At 39.3% G+C, this 23,503-nt stretch overlaps 1 protein-coding gene across 2 annotated transcripts in view; it reads right to left on the bottom strand.

Annotated features, from left to right (window-relative positions):
• CLCN5 (Cl-/H+ antiporter 5) overlaps window positions 1–23,503 on the bottom strand; it is a 170,389-nt gene that overhangs the window by 10,576 nt on the left and 136,310 nt on the right. Inside the window, exons 1-8 of one of the 2 annotated variants that reach the window (XM_019718729.3) lie at window positions 18,077–18,263; window positions 15,781–15,932; window positions 13,089–13,188; window positions 9,845–10,032; window positions 6,353–6,475; window positions 5,245–5,451; window positions 2,159–2,239; window positions 1,394–1,936 (exon numbers count right to left, since the gene is read on the bottom strand). In XM_019718729.3, coding sequence (XP_019574288.1) covers window positions 1,394–1,936; window positions 2,159–2,239; window positions 5,245–5,451; window positions 6,353–6,475; window positions 9,845–10,032; window positions 13,089–13,188; window positions 15,781–15,888 — 1,350 coding nt within the window. In that variant the 5' untranslated portion in view covers window positions 15,889–15,932; window positions 18,077–18,263. Of the gene's footprint in view, window positions 1–1,393; window positions 1,937–2,158; window positions 2,240–5,244; window positions 5,452–6,352; window positions 6,476–9,844; window positions 10,033–13,088; window positions 13,189–15,780; window positions 15,933–18,076; window positions 18,264–23,503 lie in introns of those variants that run through there. The other variant, XM_019718727.3, reaches the window with a different exon arrangement.

The raw sequence follows: 23,503 nt of genomic DNA, 5'->3' as shown, positions 1-23,503 counted from the left end.
ACTCACCCAAGGCCAAAATGTAGTAAATACTGGTGCTGGGGTTTAAAAGTAATGCTCATAACCACTCTTATGTGTTGAATCTCAACCCACTGCCCCCACAGATATGGTTTCAGTTTATTTCATAATGATATAAAGAAAGATTAAACAATTACTTTTTTAAATGAAGTAGTGACTATGGTTGCACCACGATACAGAAAAGGAACTCTCATCTGTCTCCCCACTCTTTTTTTTACTCCTAGGACACTAGAGTGAACTCTGTTTTCTGAGCTAAGAGAGGGAAATGATGACAAGGATAATCAAAACAAGGGATTAAATTGTGGCCTTGGGTGAGTTATTTAACCTCTCTGAACCTTAGGTTCTCTGTGCTTTCTGTGCTTTGGGAATAATAGCACCTTCCTCCTGAAATCTTGTCTGTAGAGACCCATTTTAAATAGCCTGTTTTTTATTTTTGGAATACATTTGAATCTGAGTGGGTCTGATGGTCTGAAAATTCATTTCGAATAAAAGAATGAAGCCACAGGTGAAACTTAATAAGTACTGCAAAACTTTCCAGGGTGCTGAGGGAGATAGAGATTACAGTATTGCCTAAAATGAGTTGCTGTCTCTAATTCCCTGGTTTGAATCTCCATTTCCCCAGAGAATATAGGGAAATAACTTGGTAGTAGGTAGCTAAAGAAAAGACACAAATAAATAGAAATCTAGGAAGGAGGAGGAAAATACCTTAACAAAATGTCTTTTCTGGTTTCTTCTGAAGCATTGAAATGATAATGGGTACTGAAAGTAAAATGTGCTGGCCTGATGTCTGCTTTTGACTGTTTAAATATTAATTTAGGATCACCTGTGAAGTTCTTGATAATGGGACATTGATACCAACTGTAAAAACATACATTTAGCTATATATTGAGCTAAACCATATCAAATTGCCATTTTAGTGGTCAAAATGGTTGAATATCAGCAACTTCATTTGGTTCAATGTACTTTTTTTTTTTTTTTTGCTTTAGGGGTAAACTCTAAAGCCATCTTATAAGGACCAACACTATGTTGGCCAGATAGTGTTTTAATACACAATGCACTGGAACAAATACCTCACCATCCTTTTTGAGGGGAAAAATATATTTTCCACAGAAAAGAAGACAACATTTCTACTGAAAATCTCAGCACTGACATTTGCATTTGGCCTACAACTAGGCTTGGACAATTTTAGATACAGGTACGATTGTCTAAAAAGTTACAAGGGCATGTGGGGGTACAAAGGCTTTGGGGGTTGAGGAATATAATATTGGGTAAAGTTGGAAGTGCCACATGAGCTATGAGGATTGCACGATATCTTGGCTTTGCCCTCCAAACCCACAGTCACACATACATCCACCAAGTACCAAAAGAATCTCCTCACCTTCATACCAAAGGTGAATATAGTAATAACAATTTTCATTATGAGTGTCAAGGCCAGCTGCCACATGGCATTGTAGACTCCCACACCAGCCGGTCTGTCAGGCAGTTCATCCCCCCTGCTTGTGTTGAAACGGTTCTCATAATCACAGAGCTTGGAGGAGTCCAGAAGGCCACAGTCATTAAACAGCTCAGAAATGAGCTCACTTGTGCTCATTCGGGTGTATTCATTGGGGAAAGCCAGGATGGCAGTGATGGCTGTCACGACGAGTACCTCTACGACAGGATACTTGCCCAATTGGGTGGTCTTACGCTTCCGGCACCAGGCAATGTTTGTGCGGATAAACAAAGCTCCCCACAGACCACCAAAAATACCCAGTAGAATGAATGGCACAAGCTCAAAGAGATGCCATGGGGTGTGAAACTCCACGTAAAATAGAACCAGGCGGCTGTTCCCAAATGGATTGATGGAACGTAGAGTAAATGCTGCCACCAAGGCAGCAAAGAACGAACGCCACAAAGTTTTGAGGGGAAAATAGTAGCTGACCTGTAAGAGAGAAGGCAAGAAAGCAAACTTAGTCAATATGCAGAACTGTTTCAAGTGAAAAGTTGATGCTGTAGGAGCTAAGAGCTGAGGATGAAAACTGCCCAGAGATCTCTGGTCACACAGTAAAGCACTGAATTGCACAGAGCACTTTGGGACTGCCACATACACAGATACTGGCCCCGATTCCATGCGTATTGGCTACAGACAGTTAAAAGCAGTTACCTCTTCTAGGCTGAATAACACTCCTCCAATAGGTGCCCCAAAGGCGACAGATACACCAGCTGCTGCTGCAGCCGACAAGACCTACAATCCAAAATTCAAAATTAGTGACAGAATAATGCCACTTTCCTACGTTCAATCAATTTTAAAAGGAATGTTAGTGGTTACTAAAATATTTTTTTTAAAAAAACTTCACATGTTCCACATCCAGTTTATCAAAAATGAAGTTCAGTTTATATTTCCTTTGAGAGCAAACATCATACGCTGGAGTTTGAACACATGGTTCACATGCCTGAACAGGTAGAGGGGCTTTCCTTTGTAATTAATTTAGGTATGTGCTTTATTCCAAATCATGCCCCCAACCAATTCATACTCCCAATTCAGTAACTGAACTTGACTTTGTAGACCTATCCACCACCTAAATGAAGTACTTACAGTGATGTGTTTGCATAGCACTTTCTTTGTAAAGGAATGCTTTTTAAATGAGATTTTTAAGAAGGCTCTAATGATACAAAACTGAAGACACAACTGGCTCACTGTATTCAGGAGCTGCAAATATTCGTACATTAAGTATTTTGGGTTTCTTGCACTGTGCATCGTACTCCATGCCTAGTGACCTGTGGAATGAATTAGGGAGGCAACTACGAGCAAGACTGGGGATAGATTTTTAAGGGGAGAGAAGATCTAAGTACGTTTGGGTGTGGCAAATTAAAGCGGGAGGAGGCAGGGGTGGAACATGAGAAACCAGAATTAATAGAAGGATAAAATCCTTTCATTGGATTCTGGTTGCTGTGGAGTGATATATGATTTGGGGTAAGGAAGGATTTCAAAGAAAAATTGAACAAAATTAGGAATTTTTGAAGTATAAAATGGCTCTTCGCAAAATGCGTAGGCAGGTTTCTCTGGGAGTGCAGGATGGCCCAGGAAAAAGAAGGGGAGGAAAGAGTGAGCTCTCTGGTGCTAGCTGGGGAGGACTTAGAAATTTATGGCTATAATGGCTTTCATCTGAGAAGGATGAGGGCAGTCAACACCGGAACTTGAGAAAGGGGATCTCCGTGACTCTGTTTAGGATGAATTAGGCAGGAGAAGAAAGAATCGAGGTGGCTAGTTTGCTTTAATTTTATGTTGTAGAGTGGAGTCTCTCTATGCCCTTTCTTATCAAATCCCTATTTTACTCTCAATCATCTTTCCACTTTGACAACGCCCTGAGACACAAAAGCGTTGCCGCTGATCAACAGGAAAAAATATTAATAACTAAAAAGTTTAAATAAGCAATGAGAAGTAAACTGAAGATTCAAGTATTCATGAGTCTAGTTAGAGAAATATATGAAATCTGTACAGAGAAACAGCCAAATCAAACTCCTCTCTCATTTTATGAGAAATTATTTGAACAAAAACACCAATTTATGGAATGAAAGTAACCAGCAATCTAGTTTCAAAGCCACCTGTACCCATGCAAAACCAGCAAAAACCAACACTTCACTCTTGCCAGTTAAAATGTGTTTTTTTAAACTTTTATTTATTTTAAGTGTGTTTTTCCAGGAACCATCTGCTCCAAGTCAACTAGTTGTTTCAATCTAGTCGTGGAGGGCGCAACTCACAGTGGCCCATGTGGGGATCGAACCGGCAACCCTGGTGTTATAAGCATCACGCTCTGACCTAACCGGCTGCCCCAAAATGTTTTTTTTTTCCAACTCTTTAGCTTCTGGTGTACATTATTCCCACACAACAACCTCACCAATTTAATACTGCCTTTATGTCCCTCCACCATTTGACAGGTAACTCAACAATCTACTCAGATATCTCTCTCTCTCTCCTCCCTCCCTCCCTCCCTCCCTCCCTCCCTCCCTCCCTCCCTCCCTCCCTCCCTCCCTCCCTCCCTCCCTCTATCTCTCGCCTTTCTTCCTCTCCTGCCAGGAACTTTCCCACCTGAACTATCAAAATGTATTATTCCATATTTGAAATTTCAACATTTTTGAGTTTCCTTCTGGGTCTTATGTTTTTTTATTTACTTTTTTTGTTTTGTTTTGTTTTCAAAATAAATCATTAGGTTCCAATTTTGTGAAAACTCTTTCTAATGAAATGACCTTGGTCTTGACCCATTCCGTATGTGATTTCTTTGTAACTAAAGGAATACAGAGCAAGAACCATTATTTTCTTAAATCTTTAATTATAGCAGGACAAAAGTAGCCAATGACTTGGAACATTTTTTTAAAAAATGTTCTTTCTCCTCAAAATGATATACATTAACAACCACATAAACATGAGAACCACTACAGACATGCTGCGGTGGGACTAATTCAGCGGGGTTAAGGGAAAAGGCAGAGGGAGAGCTAATACAGAGAGAAATGAATTCTGTGTGGTGTCAGGTAGAAATAAAACATGAAAAAGCTGGCATCTGAAACACATGCTGAATGTATACTGTTTCACAGGAATAAACAACTTCTTTAAAAAAAAACTATTGTTTTTGTAACTTATTTTGTAATAGAAACAGCACACACTTGTATAGACTTATATATAATAAAAAGTTTAAGTGTTTCCTTCTCTTTCACTACCACCTCATTTTCCCATTCACCAGATGTAGATGTTTTTAACAGTTTGGGATAAAAGCACTTTCCAGACAGTTTCTTTCTAGGTACACATATACACACCTTTAAAAAACATTAATTGAATTATACTATACACATTATTCTGAAATTGTTTTTTTAAAACCTAATTGTGTTTTCTAGTCATCTTTCCATGTCAGTATACAAAGGGCTATCTCGGTCTTTTTAACAGTTGTATACTATTCTACAGTAATGGACAGAATGTTGTCTATTCAATCAGTTCCCTGTTGATGCACATTGTGAGTGTTTCAGTTTTTCACTATGTTGACAAATGCTGTACTGACTACACATATCCCCATACACCTTTGGGCACACACACGTGCTAGGATGCCTGTAGGATAAATTCCTAGAAGTGGAACTTCTGGGTCAAAGGATATTTGCATTAATATTGGTAGACTCCCCAAATTCACATTGCTAAGACTGTACCATTTATGCCCTTACAAAAAAAAAATTGGAGAGACTATTAAGGTCATTTGTTATTACCTCTCTGCGCTTGGCTTCGTTCTTCCTGTATTTGTTGAAGCAGTGGCACAGAATGTTCCCACAGCAGCAAGCCACGTGCACTAGGGGGCCCTCTTTGCCCAGGCTCAGGCCAGATGACACTGCCAGCACCAATGTGATGGTTTTGATAATCAGGGTCCACTTCCCCAAATAGCCCCTAATAATGAAACCACTCAAGATAGTTTTTATCTGTAGGTCAAACACAGAGAGATTGAATATAGACTAAGCAAGTACACCAGGCTAAGAAGCAATAATCTGGACCTCATTATAGAAACTATAACTTTTGAACAAGTGACATATAAATGCTTGACCTACAGTGATCCCAGTTTGAGAGGGAGCCAAGGAGTCCAAGAAAGTGAGAACTATTCTTTAAGTTTTCCTGTTTCTTCTTTCTCTTTTCTTTCCCTTTCTCTCTCTCTCCCTCTCTCTCTCTCTCTCTCTCTCTCTCTCTCTCTCTCTCTCTCTCTCTCTCTCCCTCTCTCTCTGAATTCTGTTTCTTTCTTACTTACTTTCTTTCTTTTGCCATGTGGATAGCTAGGCAAGGCAGTATTTTAAGTATGAAAGTGTGTATATGGAGGAGAGGTGGAAAGGGAGGGTATTTTTCTTAGAGACTAGTATGGTCTTGATTCTGCCAGAAATATTTGTAACTACGACTTGGTCAGGAAACAGAGAGGGTCAATCTCAGTGGTTTCAGTCACTGTCAAGCAAGCTACACCCAAAATAGTTAGAAACAGGAATTTAAACCACTTTTTTTTTTCTAGCCCAAATCGGGTTGTAGGAAATACAGCAAAATAGTTTCATTTCTTCTGCTCTAAAAAGTTGATCTTGAGATCTACCATGTGAGCTTCTTCGTAGGGAGTGGGGCAAGGCTCACCATGAACTCATAGGAGACTAGGAATCAACCCCTTTTAATGTCCAGGTGGCCCAGGCTGGGAGGAGATGTAGGGAAGACCTAGAGAGGCCCTAGATTACCTCAGGATCTGATCCTGTTTAATATTCATAATGTGCTATGTGCTGGAATACATATGAAAGGTTTTAATCAAACAGGATTCATTATCGTTAACATTGATAAGCCATTTTAGAGACTCACCTCAGGGATTCCGGAGCCACAAGCATAAGGCGCGAACACTTTGACAAGAGATACGGCAAGGAAGGCAAATAGGAGAGCCCAGAGGACGTACATGAAATAATTGACTATGTAGGCAAAGGCTCCCTGGAACAGGGGAAAGAGAAAGAAGCGTATTTTAGTTCAGACAGCCTCAATGAGGCATGCAGCTCTTCTGAGTAATGGGTTTTCAGGAGATGAGATCAGAAAGAAAAAGACCAATATGAAATCACTCCCGATGTTCCTTCCACAATTGTCAGCAAAGCAACTACTGAAACACTGTCAGCCCACTTGCTACTGAAAATGAGAGGCTTTGCTACACCCAAAGGAAACTGAGAATGACTCCTAGGGATGGGCAAGAACAAGAGCAAAACAAAACACTCTGAAGCAAATTCACTTTCTGTATGAGGGCTTTGATAGGTTTTGTAGTCAAATATACAGTTGACCCTTGAACAACGTGGGAGTTAGGCCTAAGGCAGTTGAAAATCCTCATATAACTTTTGAGTCCCCCAAAACTTAACTACAGTCAGCCCTTCGCATCCGTGGATTCAACCAACTGCAGGTCAAAAACAGTATTTTTGACCTGCAGTTGGGAAACCGTGGATGGCAATGCAAAAATACCATTTTTCGATCTACAGTTGGTTGAATCTGCAGATGGCTGAATCTGCAGAGACAGATACAAAGGACCTATTGTGTAGGTGGACCTGCATAGTTCAAACCTGTGTTGTTCAAGGGTCAACTATATTTGATAGATACTATGTCAATTTTATCAAGAATCTTACTGGCCCTTTTACTGGAATGGCTGAACCTTGTCTATATATTTGAAGTGATTGGTCCTAAAGGTCCATTAAATTCACCTTTGGCTACCCAACTTGGTGTCAAATTCTCATAGGAGGTTATAGTGTCTAAAACTCCTGGCTGTTTTTCGTAAAATACACAATTATGTTCTGCAGAGAACAACCACACCTTTGAGAGAATTTTGCTACCACAGATTCAGCAACAGGTTTACGCAGTAGAAAGTTTCGGGCTCTGATCATAAAACAAAACCAGTGAAATGCCAGATATCCCAAAGAATAAAATGGCAATAGCTGTTTCTAAAATGGAGAGAACATACTTTTGAGACTACTCCCCCTATGATAACGAAGTCTGCTAGAAAAGAAATCTAATTTTAACCACGAATAAAGATTCACCAACATTAAAGGGCTTGCAAATAGTTGTCTTACAAAAAAGCTATTTTGAATATTAGGAGATTATGCTGGCTGATAGAAATATTAGAAGTTGAAACTCACTCAAATTACATGAAACACAATGAACTTTTAACTTTTTAAAACATAACATACTATTACAATAATTTGTTGACCTAAACAAGGAGAACCAAAACGCTCAGGTTTCTTCTGAGTTATAATTTTGACACAGGTTTTCCATTATCTTACTCCCGCAGAGGAACAGATAATTGCTCTCCCTTTGCTTTTGGAATGTAGCTAGGGAAGGAGAATACTCCAGAGGTAGGAAACAAAGAGGGAAAGGGAGGGAAAGGGAAGGTAGCTGAAACTGGCTAGAGGCAGAGACCAGGAGGCCAAGTTCTTGGCAGGAAAACTTTTAAAAACCCAGAAGACTTTCCCCAGGCAAGGATTTCATTCATGAAAAGAAGAGCCAGAGGAATTTGTCACTTAAGCAAATCTCAAGCTCCAGTTTGAAAGTTAGGGTTGGAACGCTTAAATACACACACACACACACACACACACACACACACACACACACACAAACAAGCTATAAAGGGGTAGCATGGGGGAACCTTGTAGTGAAACAACAATAGTTCTATATCTTGATTGTGGTGGTAGTTACCCATATCTATATATGTTATAAAACTGCAGCGAAACACACACACACACACACCCCTATGCCTGTAAAACAGGTGAAAAGGTCTATGGATTGTACCAATGTCAATTTCCTTGTTTTGCTACTGTACTAACATGTTACCATTGGTGGAGGCTGGGTAAAGGGTAGGGGGGACTTCCCTATACACTGTTTTGTAACTTCCTGTGAATCTATAATTACTTCAAAAATAAGAGTAAAAAAAAGTAAGGGAATCTCTCTCTCTCTCTCTCTCTCTCTCTCTCTCTCTCTCACACACACACACACACAGATTCACCCTAAGTTCCAGGGGTTCTCAAATTTTTCTAACCAAGTACTCCTAATCTAGGAGAGTAAATAGAGACATCAGGGGAGGTGGTGGGGTACCCAGGAACAGAGCTGAAATAGAGATTACGTTTTATCTTAACAAACATGGAAATTCTGCATTCCTTTTTAATGACTGTTTACATTTAATTTTTGAAAAAACTACTCTTCCAAAAAATCACGAAAAACTGATATTCTGGGAAGGCAAATATTGCTTACCCTGTGGTTTCACCTACCCTTTGGCATGCTGACCTTATCCCAGTTTGAGGAGCATAGACTTAAACCCTTTCACACATATAATGTATATTTACCCGTTATTGAACTCTTGCCGCAAACCAAAATATGCATAGTCATATATGTACATAAACACTTTTATTTCTGACTTTATTATTTTCCTATCCTACTTTTCCCTTAACTGATTCATTCTCTCTCTCTCTCTGTCTCTCTCTCTCTCTCTGCCATTTCTTATTGTTTGTGGACCAAGCAGGTGTAAAAATAAAATTTAAAAGTACAAACATATATATCCTCGTCTTGCCCCCTTCACTTCACCGACAGAGTGGATGGGTAGTAAGCTGAGATGGTAGTTTTAGTTGGTGGAAGTCAGTGGAGTGCAATTGGGATTTGAGAGTTGTTTTGTTTTGTGCTTTCGTTTTAGTAGGAAAGCTCTAACTTACAACCAAGTGGTAATAGAAAGGTAAGGAACTGAAAAACAAAGTCACTTCTGCATCGAAAAACATAAGCTAGAAGACAAGGACAAATGAAAATACTGATTTAATCTCAAAGGGACTGGGACAATTTCATTCCTGAGTTTCTGTTGTTTTGATTATGGAATGTACCATAATTTTTTAATGTTCTAATGTAATGCTCAGGGAAAATTACATTTGGAATCTATACAATAAACATATTTTAACCCACCCAGTCCATCCTTTGTTAGAAATTATAGCTTACCTATTGGATGGCTCTAACGTTTCTATTGAAATTATTAGAGAAATATAGATTCAGTCACACTGTGTACTAACAAGTAAGAAGAAACAGCAGGCTTATTTAAAACAAGCAAAAATGTTAAGTCATTGTGTAAGCATCAAAAGACTCCAAAAAAAAAAAAAAAGACTCCACATGCCAGAAGAGATGGAAATAGGGTTGCACTTAAACCACAGAAAAAGGCAGCTGGCATTGGTTCCCCTTTTCATGAAAAGGAAAACAGGGGGGAGATTCCATATTTGCCATGAGTACAGTATAAGAAATGAAGTAAATGTTGGAATAGAAGTCAGTGATTCCGAAACGCTCACTACATGTTACCTCATCTGTGCTGATGAGAAGCTGGGACCAGCTATTCCACTCTGGGCATTTGTCTTTATTTTCAAAGGTGACATGCGTGGAGTTCCAGCAACAGTGTTCATGGTTAAACCACAATCCTTCTGTGCATATACCTTCTTTTAAGTCTGTCATCCAATGAGCAGAGATGTCTATCAAGCCAGCTAGAGAACCTGATTGGAGCGGAGGGAAGGAAAGGCCAAAGTTGTCAGGAAACAAGGGACAAAGAATCAAAATAATGGACAAGCATCTACTTTTCTGTTCCGTCTGCAACCTCTTTCTGATTGTCTGCTTGATTTTCACCTACTATCTCTAATCGATTTCACCTATTATTAAATGCCCGTTCAAGAGGGAAAAATAAAACATTGTCTGCATTAAACTCTGTGTCTGTGGAATTTCTATACAGGGGAAACTTAAGGGAGAGCAAAGTGGTTGGATGGGAGCAAGGGGAGAATGGATTTGACTTGCAGCTGATTTACATGGCAAAGACTCTGCTTTGACTTAGAGTGGATGAACACTGATCCATAAAGACAGTCAAGCTTATTAAAGATTATTTTATTCTCATTATATACAATATGTATAAGATTGAGGAAATTAGCATTGCCCGTATTGCAGAATATTATGACATTTTATTTGAGATGGCTTGGGGAGGCGAGTTGATGAAGGCTACGAGAAGAACTCAGTCTCGCTAACGATTTCATTCCATGGACAAGGGAATTTGAGCAATGACAGGAAGGCATTCTAGGCTAAAGGAACTGAATTTATAAAAGCATATATTGTGATGCACGGGGAAAGCTGTATGAAACTGTAGACTTCCTGAGCCTAGGACATGAACATTCTGAATTTTCTTAGTGAGAAGAAGCAAACAGTGTTTTATATATACATATATAACATTCATCAAAGAAAATTATGAGAAAATGAATAGTGAATGGGGACTTTGGCACTATGGCTAATAGACTGATAGGGTTAAGATAGTTCCCGTACTTTCAATTCTGGCCTTGTCATCATTTCAGATGAAGAAATTCTGGCATAAAGAAATTAAATGGTCTAGAATAGCACTTTAGGGAAATAGGAAAGACATCATAAAATTCACAGCCCCTGAATTCCCAGACTGTTCCTGCATTCAGACACACTGCTTCTATTGTTGCTCTCCAATGCTTAAAAACAAAATACCCTGTGTGTATGAGGGAAAGAAAAATATTCACTGACCACCTAGTGACAAGAAATACATTAAAAAGTTGAGGCTATTACGCTTACATTCCAACAGGCTGGAGGCCATGTCATGTGTATGTTTTGGTAGGTGCTTGAAGTGTTAACACAGGTTATTTACATACTTGAATAACCCAGTCAAATCTAACACACTGATTGACACCTACTCTTGGCCACTCCAGCCCCCACCTTTTCTTCCTTCTAACTCTTATTGCCTGGATTCAGAAAATTAACACGATTTTATAGAGTTTGGCTTGTTCTCGAGTTGCGTCACATATGCATGTCTTACCCTGCCTAACACAGGTACCCTCAACCCTACCTTCTCATCTACTTCGCTTCCTTTTTGTCCCCACTTGGCTCCTTCTTCCCTGGTTACAAATTTTATCAGGTTTCCTCTACCCTTACGGATAAAATGTATTCCCTCGTCCTTGTTACCATTTCAAGCTTCTGTCTCTTCTCTATTTCTAAAGACCACGCAATATCTCCAAAACTTCCACACTTCTTGCCTTCCCTTGAACTCTGGCCCTTAATAGCTCTACCTGGGGTGGCTTTTCAAGGTCATCAGTATCCTCCTAACTGCTAACCTCGGCATTTACTTAACTCTCTTCCTTCTCTTCAGCATCTTTGCAATACTTGGGACCACCAACCATCTAGTCTATTATAAGCCAGCTCTAAACTGATCAGACCATGTTCTCTCTCCTGTGCAAGCCAGAAGGGGCAACATTAACACCTTAGACCACAGGTTGGCAAACTACGGCCTGAGGGTCAAATCTGCCTCTATGTTTGTAAATAATGTTATTCTTGGTCACAGCCCTGCTCATTTGCTTTTCTATCATCCATGGCTGCTTTCATGCTACAGAGACCACGTGGCCCCACAAATCCTAAAACATTTACTATCTGGCCCTTTACCTGAAAAGTTCTCTGACCCCTGTCCTAGACGATCTTTGAAAAGCTAGTTATCATCTTATACTCCCATGGCTCATGAATTATCTCTAGGTAGCAGCAGCAGTAGCAGCAGCAGCAGCAGCACCGTTCACAACTGGGCACTGAGTGCCATGTGTGATATATCACATTTAATCCTCACAATAAATGTGTAATATAGGTTCTCATTATCCCCATTTTACAGACCAGTAAACTAAGATTGCCAAGGTTTCAGAAACTTGCCCAAAGTTACAAAACTAGCAAGTGGTAGGGGTGGGATTCAAATCCAGGCAGCCGCAAACCAGAACCTGTGATGTTAATTGCCATTTCCTCCCATCCACCTCCAGGTTTCCCACCTAACTCCTATTTTATCTCAATATTCCAGATCTTCCTAGACCCATCTTTTGATGCCATAAGGATACAACCCTTAGCATCTCTGCCAGGTATTCTTGGCTTTCTGCTTCCTCCACAGGAGAGGAAGTCTTCTTGGGGACTTGCTTTAAAGCTGTATTTGCATAGCAAGTGTACTATTCCTAGTTAGATTGTATGCTATTTGGAGTGACTTGGGAGGTTGACAGAGATGATAGGAAAGGTGGTACCATCCCACTTCTCAGCCATCATGAAAGAGTGAGATGGTAAGCTCCTTGAGGGTATGAGCCATATCTTACATGCTTTTCTTTACAAATGAGAGAGCAGATAGTTAAGAAATAGCTACAAAAATCTCTCAGGAAGTCTGCTCCTAAACACCATGCAGTATGTGTTTTTAAAAAGCTGACTGTCTCCAACAGAAGGGCTCTTCCTCAAGACAAGCACCAAAGGCAGTGCTAACAGCACCTTATAATGGATACATCATTTTATAGCATACAAATGCAATTAATTAAATGCATTTCCTCACTTAACCTCATTTATTTAAGGAAGGAGATGCAGGTATTAGTATCTCTTTACAGATGGGGACATCGAGCTTCCAAAGGCCCACCAGCAATTCATTTCGTGTAGGAAAATCGTAAAACACAGCACTCAACTCAAGTCATGACTTACGGGAGGAGCGTATCACAATTTTTAGGAGATTGGTTTAGGAAACTGACAAGAGTTAACATACCTGATAAAAGCCCAATAAGTAGCATCAACAACCAGCCAGAAAAAGCATCACTCACACTGTGAATTAAGGCCCATGTTGACTCTTTGCTTTTATTGGTAATCTAAGGAGAAATGAGAAAATATTGGTACACTCTACACACACTCTTGCTTTTTCACCTCAAAATGTGCCATAGCGTAAAGAAACACAAAGACAAATCTACTCATTGGGAATACAGATCAATTTGGAGTTACTTCTCAAATAATCTTTGGCTGAACCAATGTCACCAAGAACTTTGAGGTTTATTGACCCTTGACTACTAAACCCCACCTTCGTCTCCAATGCCTACAAGTATCTTACTCAGGCCTTCCCCATTCAGGTGGTAATTTCTTATAGCATCAATCTCTTCCTGCCCTGGACATCACATATTCCAAGGGTGGTCTCTTGACTAACAGCAAATAGTTTGATTGATTTTGAAGAATAAACAAACATAAGCTTATTTGAGTGGTGAAAGTACAATTTGAGGTTTACTATCCAGAGCTGGGCTTTAGGTCAGGTAAATTTTAAGATTTAATCCCACAAACCCATAACTGTACATTGATCATAGATACTAAATGATATCAGGGATGCATCTCTTTATTTTCAAAAACCTGCTGGGACTATCCAAGGCCATCAAGAGGTGCCGAAAGTTTTACCTTTTAGGTCCAGGCCATGTCAATTTAACCCTTTAGTGCTCACATTTCAAAACCAAGCATTCTGACAGCTTTGCCATTGGTACTTCCCCCTTTTCTCTACCTCTGTATCTTATTTTTGAAACTGTGACTTAGCTACCCCATCTTCATCTACAGCAACATCACAAATAATTATACTACAGTATTATAAAAATTTTAAAACAGTTAAAAACTTCACTTTGAGGAGCATTTGAGATCTTGCTCCCCAGCATATGCCGTCGGTGTGGCTCAAACAAACTCTTACAAAAAAACTTCATTTTGACCTATAACTCCAGGTTTCTAGTTCAGTGCTGAAAGTAGATGAGGTGACATTTTTCCCAGTGACAATGTTGCCATTCTTTTTTTTTGAATTAAAGTTTATTGGGGTGATAATTATTAGTAAAATTACATAGATTTCAGGTGTATAATTCTGTAATACATCATCTATGTTCTGGTGTGTGTTCACAACCCAGAGTCTATTCTCTTTCTATCACCATATAATGTTGCCATTCTTATGATGAACAGTTAATGCTAAAAACGTCCCCCTTTGAATATTTGATTAACCCATTTTAATTGATTTTGCATTACTATTCATTGGCATAATATGTCCCAGGTGCAACCATTTTAATATAATGGGAAATATACCCCTGTCCTATCACAGGTGACTTTCACCATGTGAATAACATTGAATATGCAACTAATGACAAACTGAACTCTGAATTACAGAGAGCAGAAATTCTACAGCCATACAATTCCAAATTTTCAAGCCTGCTTGTTGGATTGATAGGCTAGCTAGAATACGTATGTGTTCCAAAATATCGGAAACCTTATGAAAAACAGAATGTTTTACAGAAATCCGTTTTTTACTTAGGATAAGAAAACTCAGTGGGATGATCACAAATGCAGGGATTGCAAATGAATTTCTCAAAACCTGGACCTGGGACAACCTGACTCCTGGGTTCAGGTGGTCATGACAAAACCAGTCAAGAGCTGGGAAAGGCTTAAGAGCGGAAAGTGATCTGCTCAGGAGATTCACTTGGCTCTGAGAGGAAGACATCGTGAACTCAGGAGAGAATGGGGTCAGCTTAAAAAATCAAATTTTTAAATGTGGAGTCAAAGCGGAAATAGTAAGAAAGAAAAAAAAATAATAATAATACCTACTGCTAGTTGAAGAAATGTCTCCCAGAGGATCGTCTACTGAATCAGGGTCATTGGGGCAGGGGCCCTACCTTTTAAATAAGCTCTCCATGTGCTCCTAACACAAACTAGAAATTATGATTCCCTCAATTAAATGACACACAGCAACAAGTTCAAGGCAAATGAGCTTGGTGGACTGCTCTGAGAAGTTTTCATGGTACTTTGAAAAGAGAAAAGTGGGGGAAATTCTCTTGTCATATTCAAAAGAAACTGTGCCATAGCCATAAGTATCATCTGTCACCTATCATATTAAATCAATGTCCTTAATTTGAATTTAATCGGTCTTGTTTGAGTCAAATGCACAAATTTACTTTGGTTTTATTGTACAAGAGCTATAATCACAAAAAGTTTATCCTGTATACTTCAGTAAATACTAGGGCTCTGACATTCTTTTCTTTTATTCCTTTAAAAGAAGCCCATTTACTTTTCTCAGTTCTAAAAATCCTACTTCAAGAGAAAACCATAAAAGGAGATAAAATGGCGAGGGAGGATCTTCGAAATTTATTTTGGTCCCTTCCACCAAGTTTGTTTTCACCTGTCTGCATAGGCATTTATACTCATTTCAGGGCTGCAAGGATCCTTCGTAACCTCTTACTGTAAGAAGATAAATCATTATTAAACGTAACTTCTTTTCAAAATCATATACAAGATGCCTTAAAAATAAAAATAAATTAAAAAACAAAACTCTACATTGCCAATGGAAACCACAGTCAGCGATATCCAGGTCTGAAGGAAAGAATATATATAAATCTTCCACTTCTTCCCCTGGTATTTCTTAACACTTACTCTTGCACTGTCTTTTGTCTTACCTCTCGGTGCCTATCCCGGTCCCGAGACTTCTCTCTCACCCAGTCAATTGTATTGAAATCATCATAGGTCCCCACACCAGGGATTGGCTCCTCCAAGAAGTCCATCATCCTATTTGAAGAACCTAGTCCTCCACCATTGTATGACTTGTCCTCTGTATTGAACAGGAAACAGACATCAGTACTTTAGACACTGGGCATTTTTAATACCTCCTTTCTGCACACCAAAGGTGAGCCCTCCAACTGTCAGATGACTACAGTCAGGATGTGCTGACAAAGCAATAAAATCAATCACCTGGTGAGAACATCCATCACATTCAGGGTTTCTGTGGTCTAGGCACAAAATGATGAGTGTCCTAAGGCAGTGTGAATGGAAGGGGACAGATGCGAGTGACAGTGCAAAGGGAGAACTGACAGGAGTTGAAGTGCCGTGGGAAAGGATTTACAAAGCAAAAGGCAGGACCTTGGAGCAGCTTAGGTATTTCAGTTTCTGTTATAGAAGGGAGACAAAAGGGTCAAAGGCCTTTGCAGACATATCACAACAGAAAGCATTTTATATTTATGAGGCAGTAATTCAACCCTAGGAGGTGGTTTTTGCCTGAGTGGGGATTCCAAAGGGAGCATGCAGGCCTCTTCGAGAGTTAAGCTGCCTGGAATGTACACACCTCCCCTTGATAGGTAGAAGACTTTGATCCCTGATGTAATGGGCTTGTAGAAACTTTTACTGAGTACAGTCTAACATTTACGAGTAGAGATTTAAAGAACACTGCAGGGCTGGCTGCATGATGATGTCTCTCCTTGATTCTTCAAGTGGAAGAAACATATCCATTCATCCAACTATCACAACTATCCTTTATCTTCTTCGCCTTTAGCACTTTAATTTCAATTCCTTATGCAAATGCTTTACCTTCCTTTCTAGACTAGAAGCTCTTTGAGGGCAGCCCTGGATATGATTCCTCATTGCCTTCTCCAGCGGCTAGCACCTGTCCAAGACTCAATAAATATCAGCTGAAGCAAAGTTTGTTCGATGAACAGTGGTGACAAGAGAGAAGTATTCAAACTCAGAAGTTGTATTCATACAAGGTTACTTAGTATTGTGGAACAAACTTGTTCAAAATATTTCCCCAATCCTCGGGTGAAACAATATTTTGCTATTAAACACCAAGTGTAAACAGTATTCAGGTATTGGTGTAAATGCACGCTGAGGAAAAATGCAGAGTAATGACATCAATGAACTCCAATAGCCAGAGCTCACATTTGCAGCATCAACCTTGGCAGGGACAAAGCTTTATCCAGACTGTCTGATGATGAATCCCTCTGCAGAGAAGGCCAAAGTGGGCCTGAGCCAACCCCCACAGCCCCCATCTGCATCCCCATCTTCACTCTAAACTTCTAACACACAACTTTAGCACTCTCATAGGGTCAGTTTGAATTAACACGCAAGATGTACCTGGTTTACAAATGTCAGCCTTCCAAATAGCTCATTCAGCATACGCTTCCTGAGCAACACATACATTTGAAAGACAATGCTCTGCAGAATCCAAACCACATTGAGGGTGAGGCTGGGGGCGGGGCTGGAGTGGAGGAGGTGAACAAGTTAATCTTAAAACCTCTAACCAAAGTCCTTTCCCTATCTTCCAGCCTACCTGACTGTAAAATGGTTGGCTGCTGAATCACCAGACCCGCATTTCCTATCATGTTAGTGACATACTGATAAAGATCAGTGTAGGTGTGCTGTTTGAGAGCTTGGAGGGAAACAGCCAGCTAGGAAATGAGGGCAGAAAGAGAATAAAGTATGTGAGGAGGGGGGAGAAAGAACCAAGCAGTTTCAATTCTCAAGACAGATGCTGACATGAACACAGGGCACCAAACAATCCAAAATTTACTTTTCAGAGCAGGTTAATACTTCACTGGAATTTGCTCTGGTTTAAGAGTGCTTCTTTCAGAAGAAATTTAAACAGGATTTTGTGAAACTGATTTTTAAAAGCATCCAATAGCTACCTAATGTTACACTATGTATCAAGTGAAGCCCTCCAGCTGGAAGGATATTAAGACAAAATGAAGATCTGCAACGGCTTCCTAACAGAAAAGAAAGAATCCTCTTACATCACTAGGTAACACGAGCACGGCATCATCCTTCTGTGGAGAAAAGCTCCTGTTATAAACGCAAATTGCCAGGCAGCTAGCTCTAAAAGAGCAGGCAGTGATTAGAATCCGACAACAGACTGCTTGCGATTCTCCAGATTCCCTTCTCCCTGGGGTCACGCTTCAGTCCCTGGCCAGGCTCAAGTCTGCTTACCTTCAATCACAGCTTTCTTTTTTTCTGCCTCAAGGAAGAAATAACCTTGGCAGCCCACATTTGGTCATTTAGGTTGAGGAGCTTTGAGAGAAGGAGCCCCGGTATGAACTGCTTTAGAAGGGCACTTGCTGCGTTCTCTGCCTTTCACAGGAACAAACGCCACCTAAAGAACCACCAGTGCTCCCCAGCGGTCAGAGTGTGATGTCACTGTTGGAATCACATGACCAGACCCTTGGACCAGCCTTGGAGAAAGGAAGATTTTTAATGGAGCACAGAAGCCTTAAAGATGTAGTCTCATCTCAACAAATGCCATCAAACTGGTGGCAGTCGGGGCAGTTCAGAAAATGGGGGTCCGTTTCCATCTGACTTATTTCACTTAGTGTAATACCCTCAAGGAAGGACAAAAATCATATGCCATCACACATATGTGGAATATAAAATAGAACAAAAGAAACAAATGAACAAAACAAAAACAAATTCAGAGATACAGAGAACAGATTGGTGGTTACCAGAGGTGAAGGTGGGTGAGGGGAGAGGGAGAAATGGGTAAAGGGGGTCAAATGTATGGTGACAGATGCAAACTAGTCATTTGGAGGTGAGCACACAATAGGATATACAGGTATAAAATTATAACATTGTATATTTGAAACTTATATAATGTTATAAACCAATGTTACTGCAATGCAAAAATTGTTTTTAAAGAAAACTGGGGTCCACACAAGTTTTAGTCTTCAGACCTCATTTAACAGAAAATCCAAGAAGGAAAAGTAGAAATCTCTGAAAAGAATTTAGAGTTACAGGGATCCTAAGTAAAAAAGGGAAACAGGTAAATACAGAAGAGGGAAAAGGGGATCAAATATATGGTGATGTATTCTAGAAATGTATACTTGAAACCTATATAATTTTACTAACCAATGTCAGCCCAGTACATTTAATTTAAAAGAAAAAAGAAAAAACTTTCTTAAAAATGCACTGGATAGCAATAACAAGGATAAAATCTTACAGACATTACACCGAGTGAAAGACCCCAGACACAATAGCACACATAGCATGATTCTATTCATATAAGCTCAAAACCAGGCAAACCTAAATTATAGGTTTTGTATAAGATACAAATGTAAGTGACTACATTAAAAAGAGAAGTACGAAAATGACAAAAGTAAAGACAGTGGCTACCCAGAGGAAGAGAGGGGGTCATCATCTGGATGAAGCACACGGTGAGGGTGGGGCTTCTGGAATGCTGCTAATTTTTCTTGGTCCGAGCACTGGTTACCTGAGTGCTGACATTATAATTATTCCTTAAACTGTACACAAGTGGCTTAGGTCTTTCTATGTAAACATCACAATGAGAGAAAAATATAAAAAACTGAACTGCACATGAACTGACTATACAAGGTCAGTTCTTTAAAAGCACCTAGTAACTTTGAAAACCCAGAATACAGTGGAGAAAATGAGTTGTTTCTTACTATTAGTGCTCTAGCCAGAAAACAACATCAAATCTGATCCTGTTAATCCAAACCAGGTAAAAGCGGTTATTTCAGCTGTGGAAATAAATTCACTACTACATTTGCATTGTTTTAAAGGCTTTCCTTTCCCTGGCCTTATTCCAAAGGCTATTTTTAAGCAGGTCTTAATTAATTGGCAATAAGGCCAGTCCAGTAAAGAAGAATCAAACTGCCATCTCCCAACTTCCTAAGTGAATCCACATGACAGCCACTGTCAAACATTAATCCCGTCAGTGTGCTCCAAAAAAATCTGTCCTAAATGGAGATCTTTGAAATGTTGGGGTACTCTCATCAATTTTTAACACCCAGTGCATCCTGAAATATTACTACAACAAAACTTTATGAAATGTGAGGAACTCCAGGAATCCTGCCTGCTTTCAGTCCAGTCCATCATTATCACATCTCAGTTTCTTGATAAACGGATCTAGCATTACTGAGAAGAGTTAAAATATTGTGGCAATGAACTACAAAACTTAAAAAAAGAAAAAGCTATTTGTGGCCCAAGTGTGATTGTCTTATACATTTACACTTTTAGAAAAGTGTGTGTGTATGTATATATATCTTACTTAAAGAGATGACATGCCTAACCTCATAATCCTCCTTCAAAGTCATTCTTTATTAAATATTTGTAGTATCTGAACACCACTACAGAGTTCACTTACATTATTTAACAAGACTTATTAAATTAAATTATTTTACACTTCAAGATGGCTTTTGTTTGTTTGTTTCGGTACCTGAAAAAAATGTATAGTCCTTCAACATACAGTGACTAGCTTGCATACCTAATATCATCTTAATAACTTCTGATGAAAGTGTATGTGCTTTTCAAATTACATCACTGTTTCTAGGGGAAGGACATTTGTTCCATGTAAATCCACTTCCTTTGAAAAGTAGAGGGCTGGTAGCTATGATGCAGTACTCATACTAAAATGGGATTTAAATACAATTCGGATTAAGAAATGACACACTGGTACTCAAAGTTTGACACGTTATATTTCTTTTACTCTTTTCTATCCCCCCCATTCCCTTCTCTGCCACATTTGTAATCTCTAGTATATGTTCATTATACAGACTGCCAGGTGTATGTCAATTGATATTGCTGTGAAAATAAGACAAAGAAATGCTTATCAATTTTTAATGCATCCTATGATAGAAACACAGTAATCTAGTTACTGGGGTCAAGCAGAGTTACCTTTCTGGAACACAGACCTGATCAGATAATTTTCTTATTTCTAAAATGTGAGTGGCTCCTACCCTTTCAGCATACAAACTTCCAGCATACAAAAACCACTTAATGCGCATTTGGCACAAGTGTGGACCAGGAATGTTAAAATATTCATTATAATTTTAGAATAGGAAAAATAAAGTATTTTAATGCATAATAATATTGATGAGGACAATGATATTACTATTTTAGGTTTTACCAGCGAGAGGGATTAAACTGTCTGCACTCTTGCATGGAGGTATCTATAATATCTGGCTTGATGATAAATAGCTTAAGCTGTGGGTCATACTCTATATCCAATTGGTTTCTCTTCTCAGCATTTTCTTACTTAGTAGAAAGAAAGTAAATTTGTAAGACTTAGTTGTCAAGAATGGTAGCAGAGATTACCTATCCATTGGGGACCAACTACTGAGGTACAAAGAAAGTAACAAAACGCAAACGGATTTTTTTAAAAACTGTGTATTAAGAGTTAATTTTCTGGTATAAATACTCTGCCAAGAAAGGTAAAAATAAGCAACCCTAAATGTCAAATTTTGGTACTTAGGTAAATCTAGATTTTTTTCTCTATACATAAAAAAAAAAAAAAAGTAAAAATTAACTCAAACTTTGAAGGCATAGTATGCCCCAAGATATATATAAAATGATTTAATGCTCTAACAGCAAAATTATTCAAGTTAAAGTACAATTAGTTCTCTGCTTGACAGAAGAAAAGCCCCTAAAAGGCTAATTTGCATTACTTGAGTGTGGGGCAGGGGGATACAGAAAACTAGTCAGAAAAAAAAAGTCAATATTGAAACAGTTTTCCTAGTAGGCTACTCTTAGGTCTAAAAACTTAACAATGGGTCTTTAGAAACACACTGCTTCAATGAGGAGGCATATAAATGAATGCATTTAGCTCATTTCCCTTTATGGAAACCACTTTCTGATTTTTTTTCTAAAAATCACATGATGCTTAGAACTAGAAAATCCCTTAAAATACAAGAAAAGAAATTGCTACTTGAGAATGATGTTTATTTCAATCCCTAACCAATATGCCATTAGAAATTTACCTAGGGGGCTGAGCAGTAACTGATTAAATGAACTAGTTAAACACTAACAAAAATACAGGGGGAAAGAGGATAGAAAGAAACCTTGGGCACTGTGCACCAACCTTGAATCACTGCTTTAGTAATATCATAGCTCTGTGAGGGCGCACTTATTGGCAGCAGCCTAAAGGAAGAAAAAAGCACTCAAAGAAATGGGGCAGGGGCATTGGTATGTATCACAGGACTTGAAAATAGTCCCATTTTTTAAAATGTGTTTCAGTTTTTACAGGGATATATTATATTTTTGCAGGGCAGGAACCACATCCACACAAAAAATTCAACACTCTACCTAGCACACATCAGCAGATATTCATCCTGGAGTCATTTAAATTTCACCTTCATTCTACAGCAAGTATGCAAGGATTAAGAGCCTATTGTAGGCCATTTCTCACTTCCATACCTGCACCCCCTTCCCTTCTTGAATGGTTCATCCATTCTAGATCTCCCCATAAGTCATGAACCCGTTCACATTCCATTCACTTCTAATATCTGAGAATACATAACAGTTCAAGACCCAATAATTAGTCAACATTTTTAGGACCTTTCCATCTATCAATGTGTGCCTCCATTTTGCTTCTATTTTGCTTTCCCACTTACCCAAACCCAGTGGTTGAAAAGCAAATGGTGAAGTAGTCCTCCCATTTGAGTCCTGGATAATATCAGGGGACCAAGTTATGCTTTAATACACTATCTTAGTTTGGCCCCTGGGACACTTATCCAGGGCAGCTATTCCATAGGCACACATTTGTACAGCCATACTGGTTCTTAAATACTGAAATACCTCCATTGCTGTAGATAAATAACTATTCTTTCCCGAGGACCCTCCTCCCTTCCAACTGTCCCCTAGATGGGTCCTAAAAGTTCCCATGATACAGCTGCTGGAACACCAGGAGGTTCCAGGACATAGCCCAGCCCTATGTTTGACATCCAAGCTGATTGGTCAGTGCCTGTGGTGTTGAGTGTCACCCAAGTAGCCATTTCATGTAGGGAATATGACTTACTGTCATTCCTGTTCACAGCAGGTTAAAACTTGAAGTTGTCCAAGAGGAAGGAAGGACAACAAAGAGGAAATTCTCTATCCCAACTCTGCTGAGAGCTAGACAACAAAAAGGATGATGAGAGATGTGGGTAACAGAACTGCAGAAACTGCAACCAAATCTCCGATATATGTTACTGAGATGAACTTTGTGTTATGCGAAGAATACAGGAAGATGGGGAATGGCAGAAAGGGACAGGGGAAAGGCTTAAGAAACAAGCATAAATCTAGAGTCTAACACCACCTTCTGACTCCTTGTTTCCCATTGGGTACAGCTCTATCCCCACTGGGTTGCAGACATTTGCTCGGGTGTACCTGTTACGTCTCCTACTCCCAGTATCTGCTCTAATGTGGAAGTTCCTAACCCAACACACTTCCATTACCACTGGAGCCAGGGTGTTAAATTGCCAGAATTACCATAGTTAGGAAAAATTGCACGAGAATTATGCCTTGGTATCTGCAGGCTCCCACTGGACTAGAATACCATGAAAATCAATGCAGAACTGGAAGTAAAGGGACTAGATTTGACAAAGTTGCTGAACGGGTTGTCCATATGAAGAAAAATAGGCCTTTGTT

Source organism: Rhinolophus sinicus, chromosome 18 (assembly GCF_057876585.1).
Source record: "Rhinolophus sinicus isolate RSI-liver-muscle chromosome 18, RSI-T2T, whole genome shotgun sequence".
Lineage (NCBI taxonomy): Eukaryota > Metazoa > Chordata > Mammalia > Chiroptera > Rhinolophidae > Rhinolophus > Rhinolophus sinicus.
This window is presented reverse-complemented; position numbering and strand designations above follow the sequence as displayed.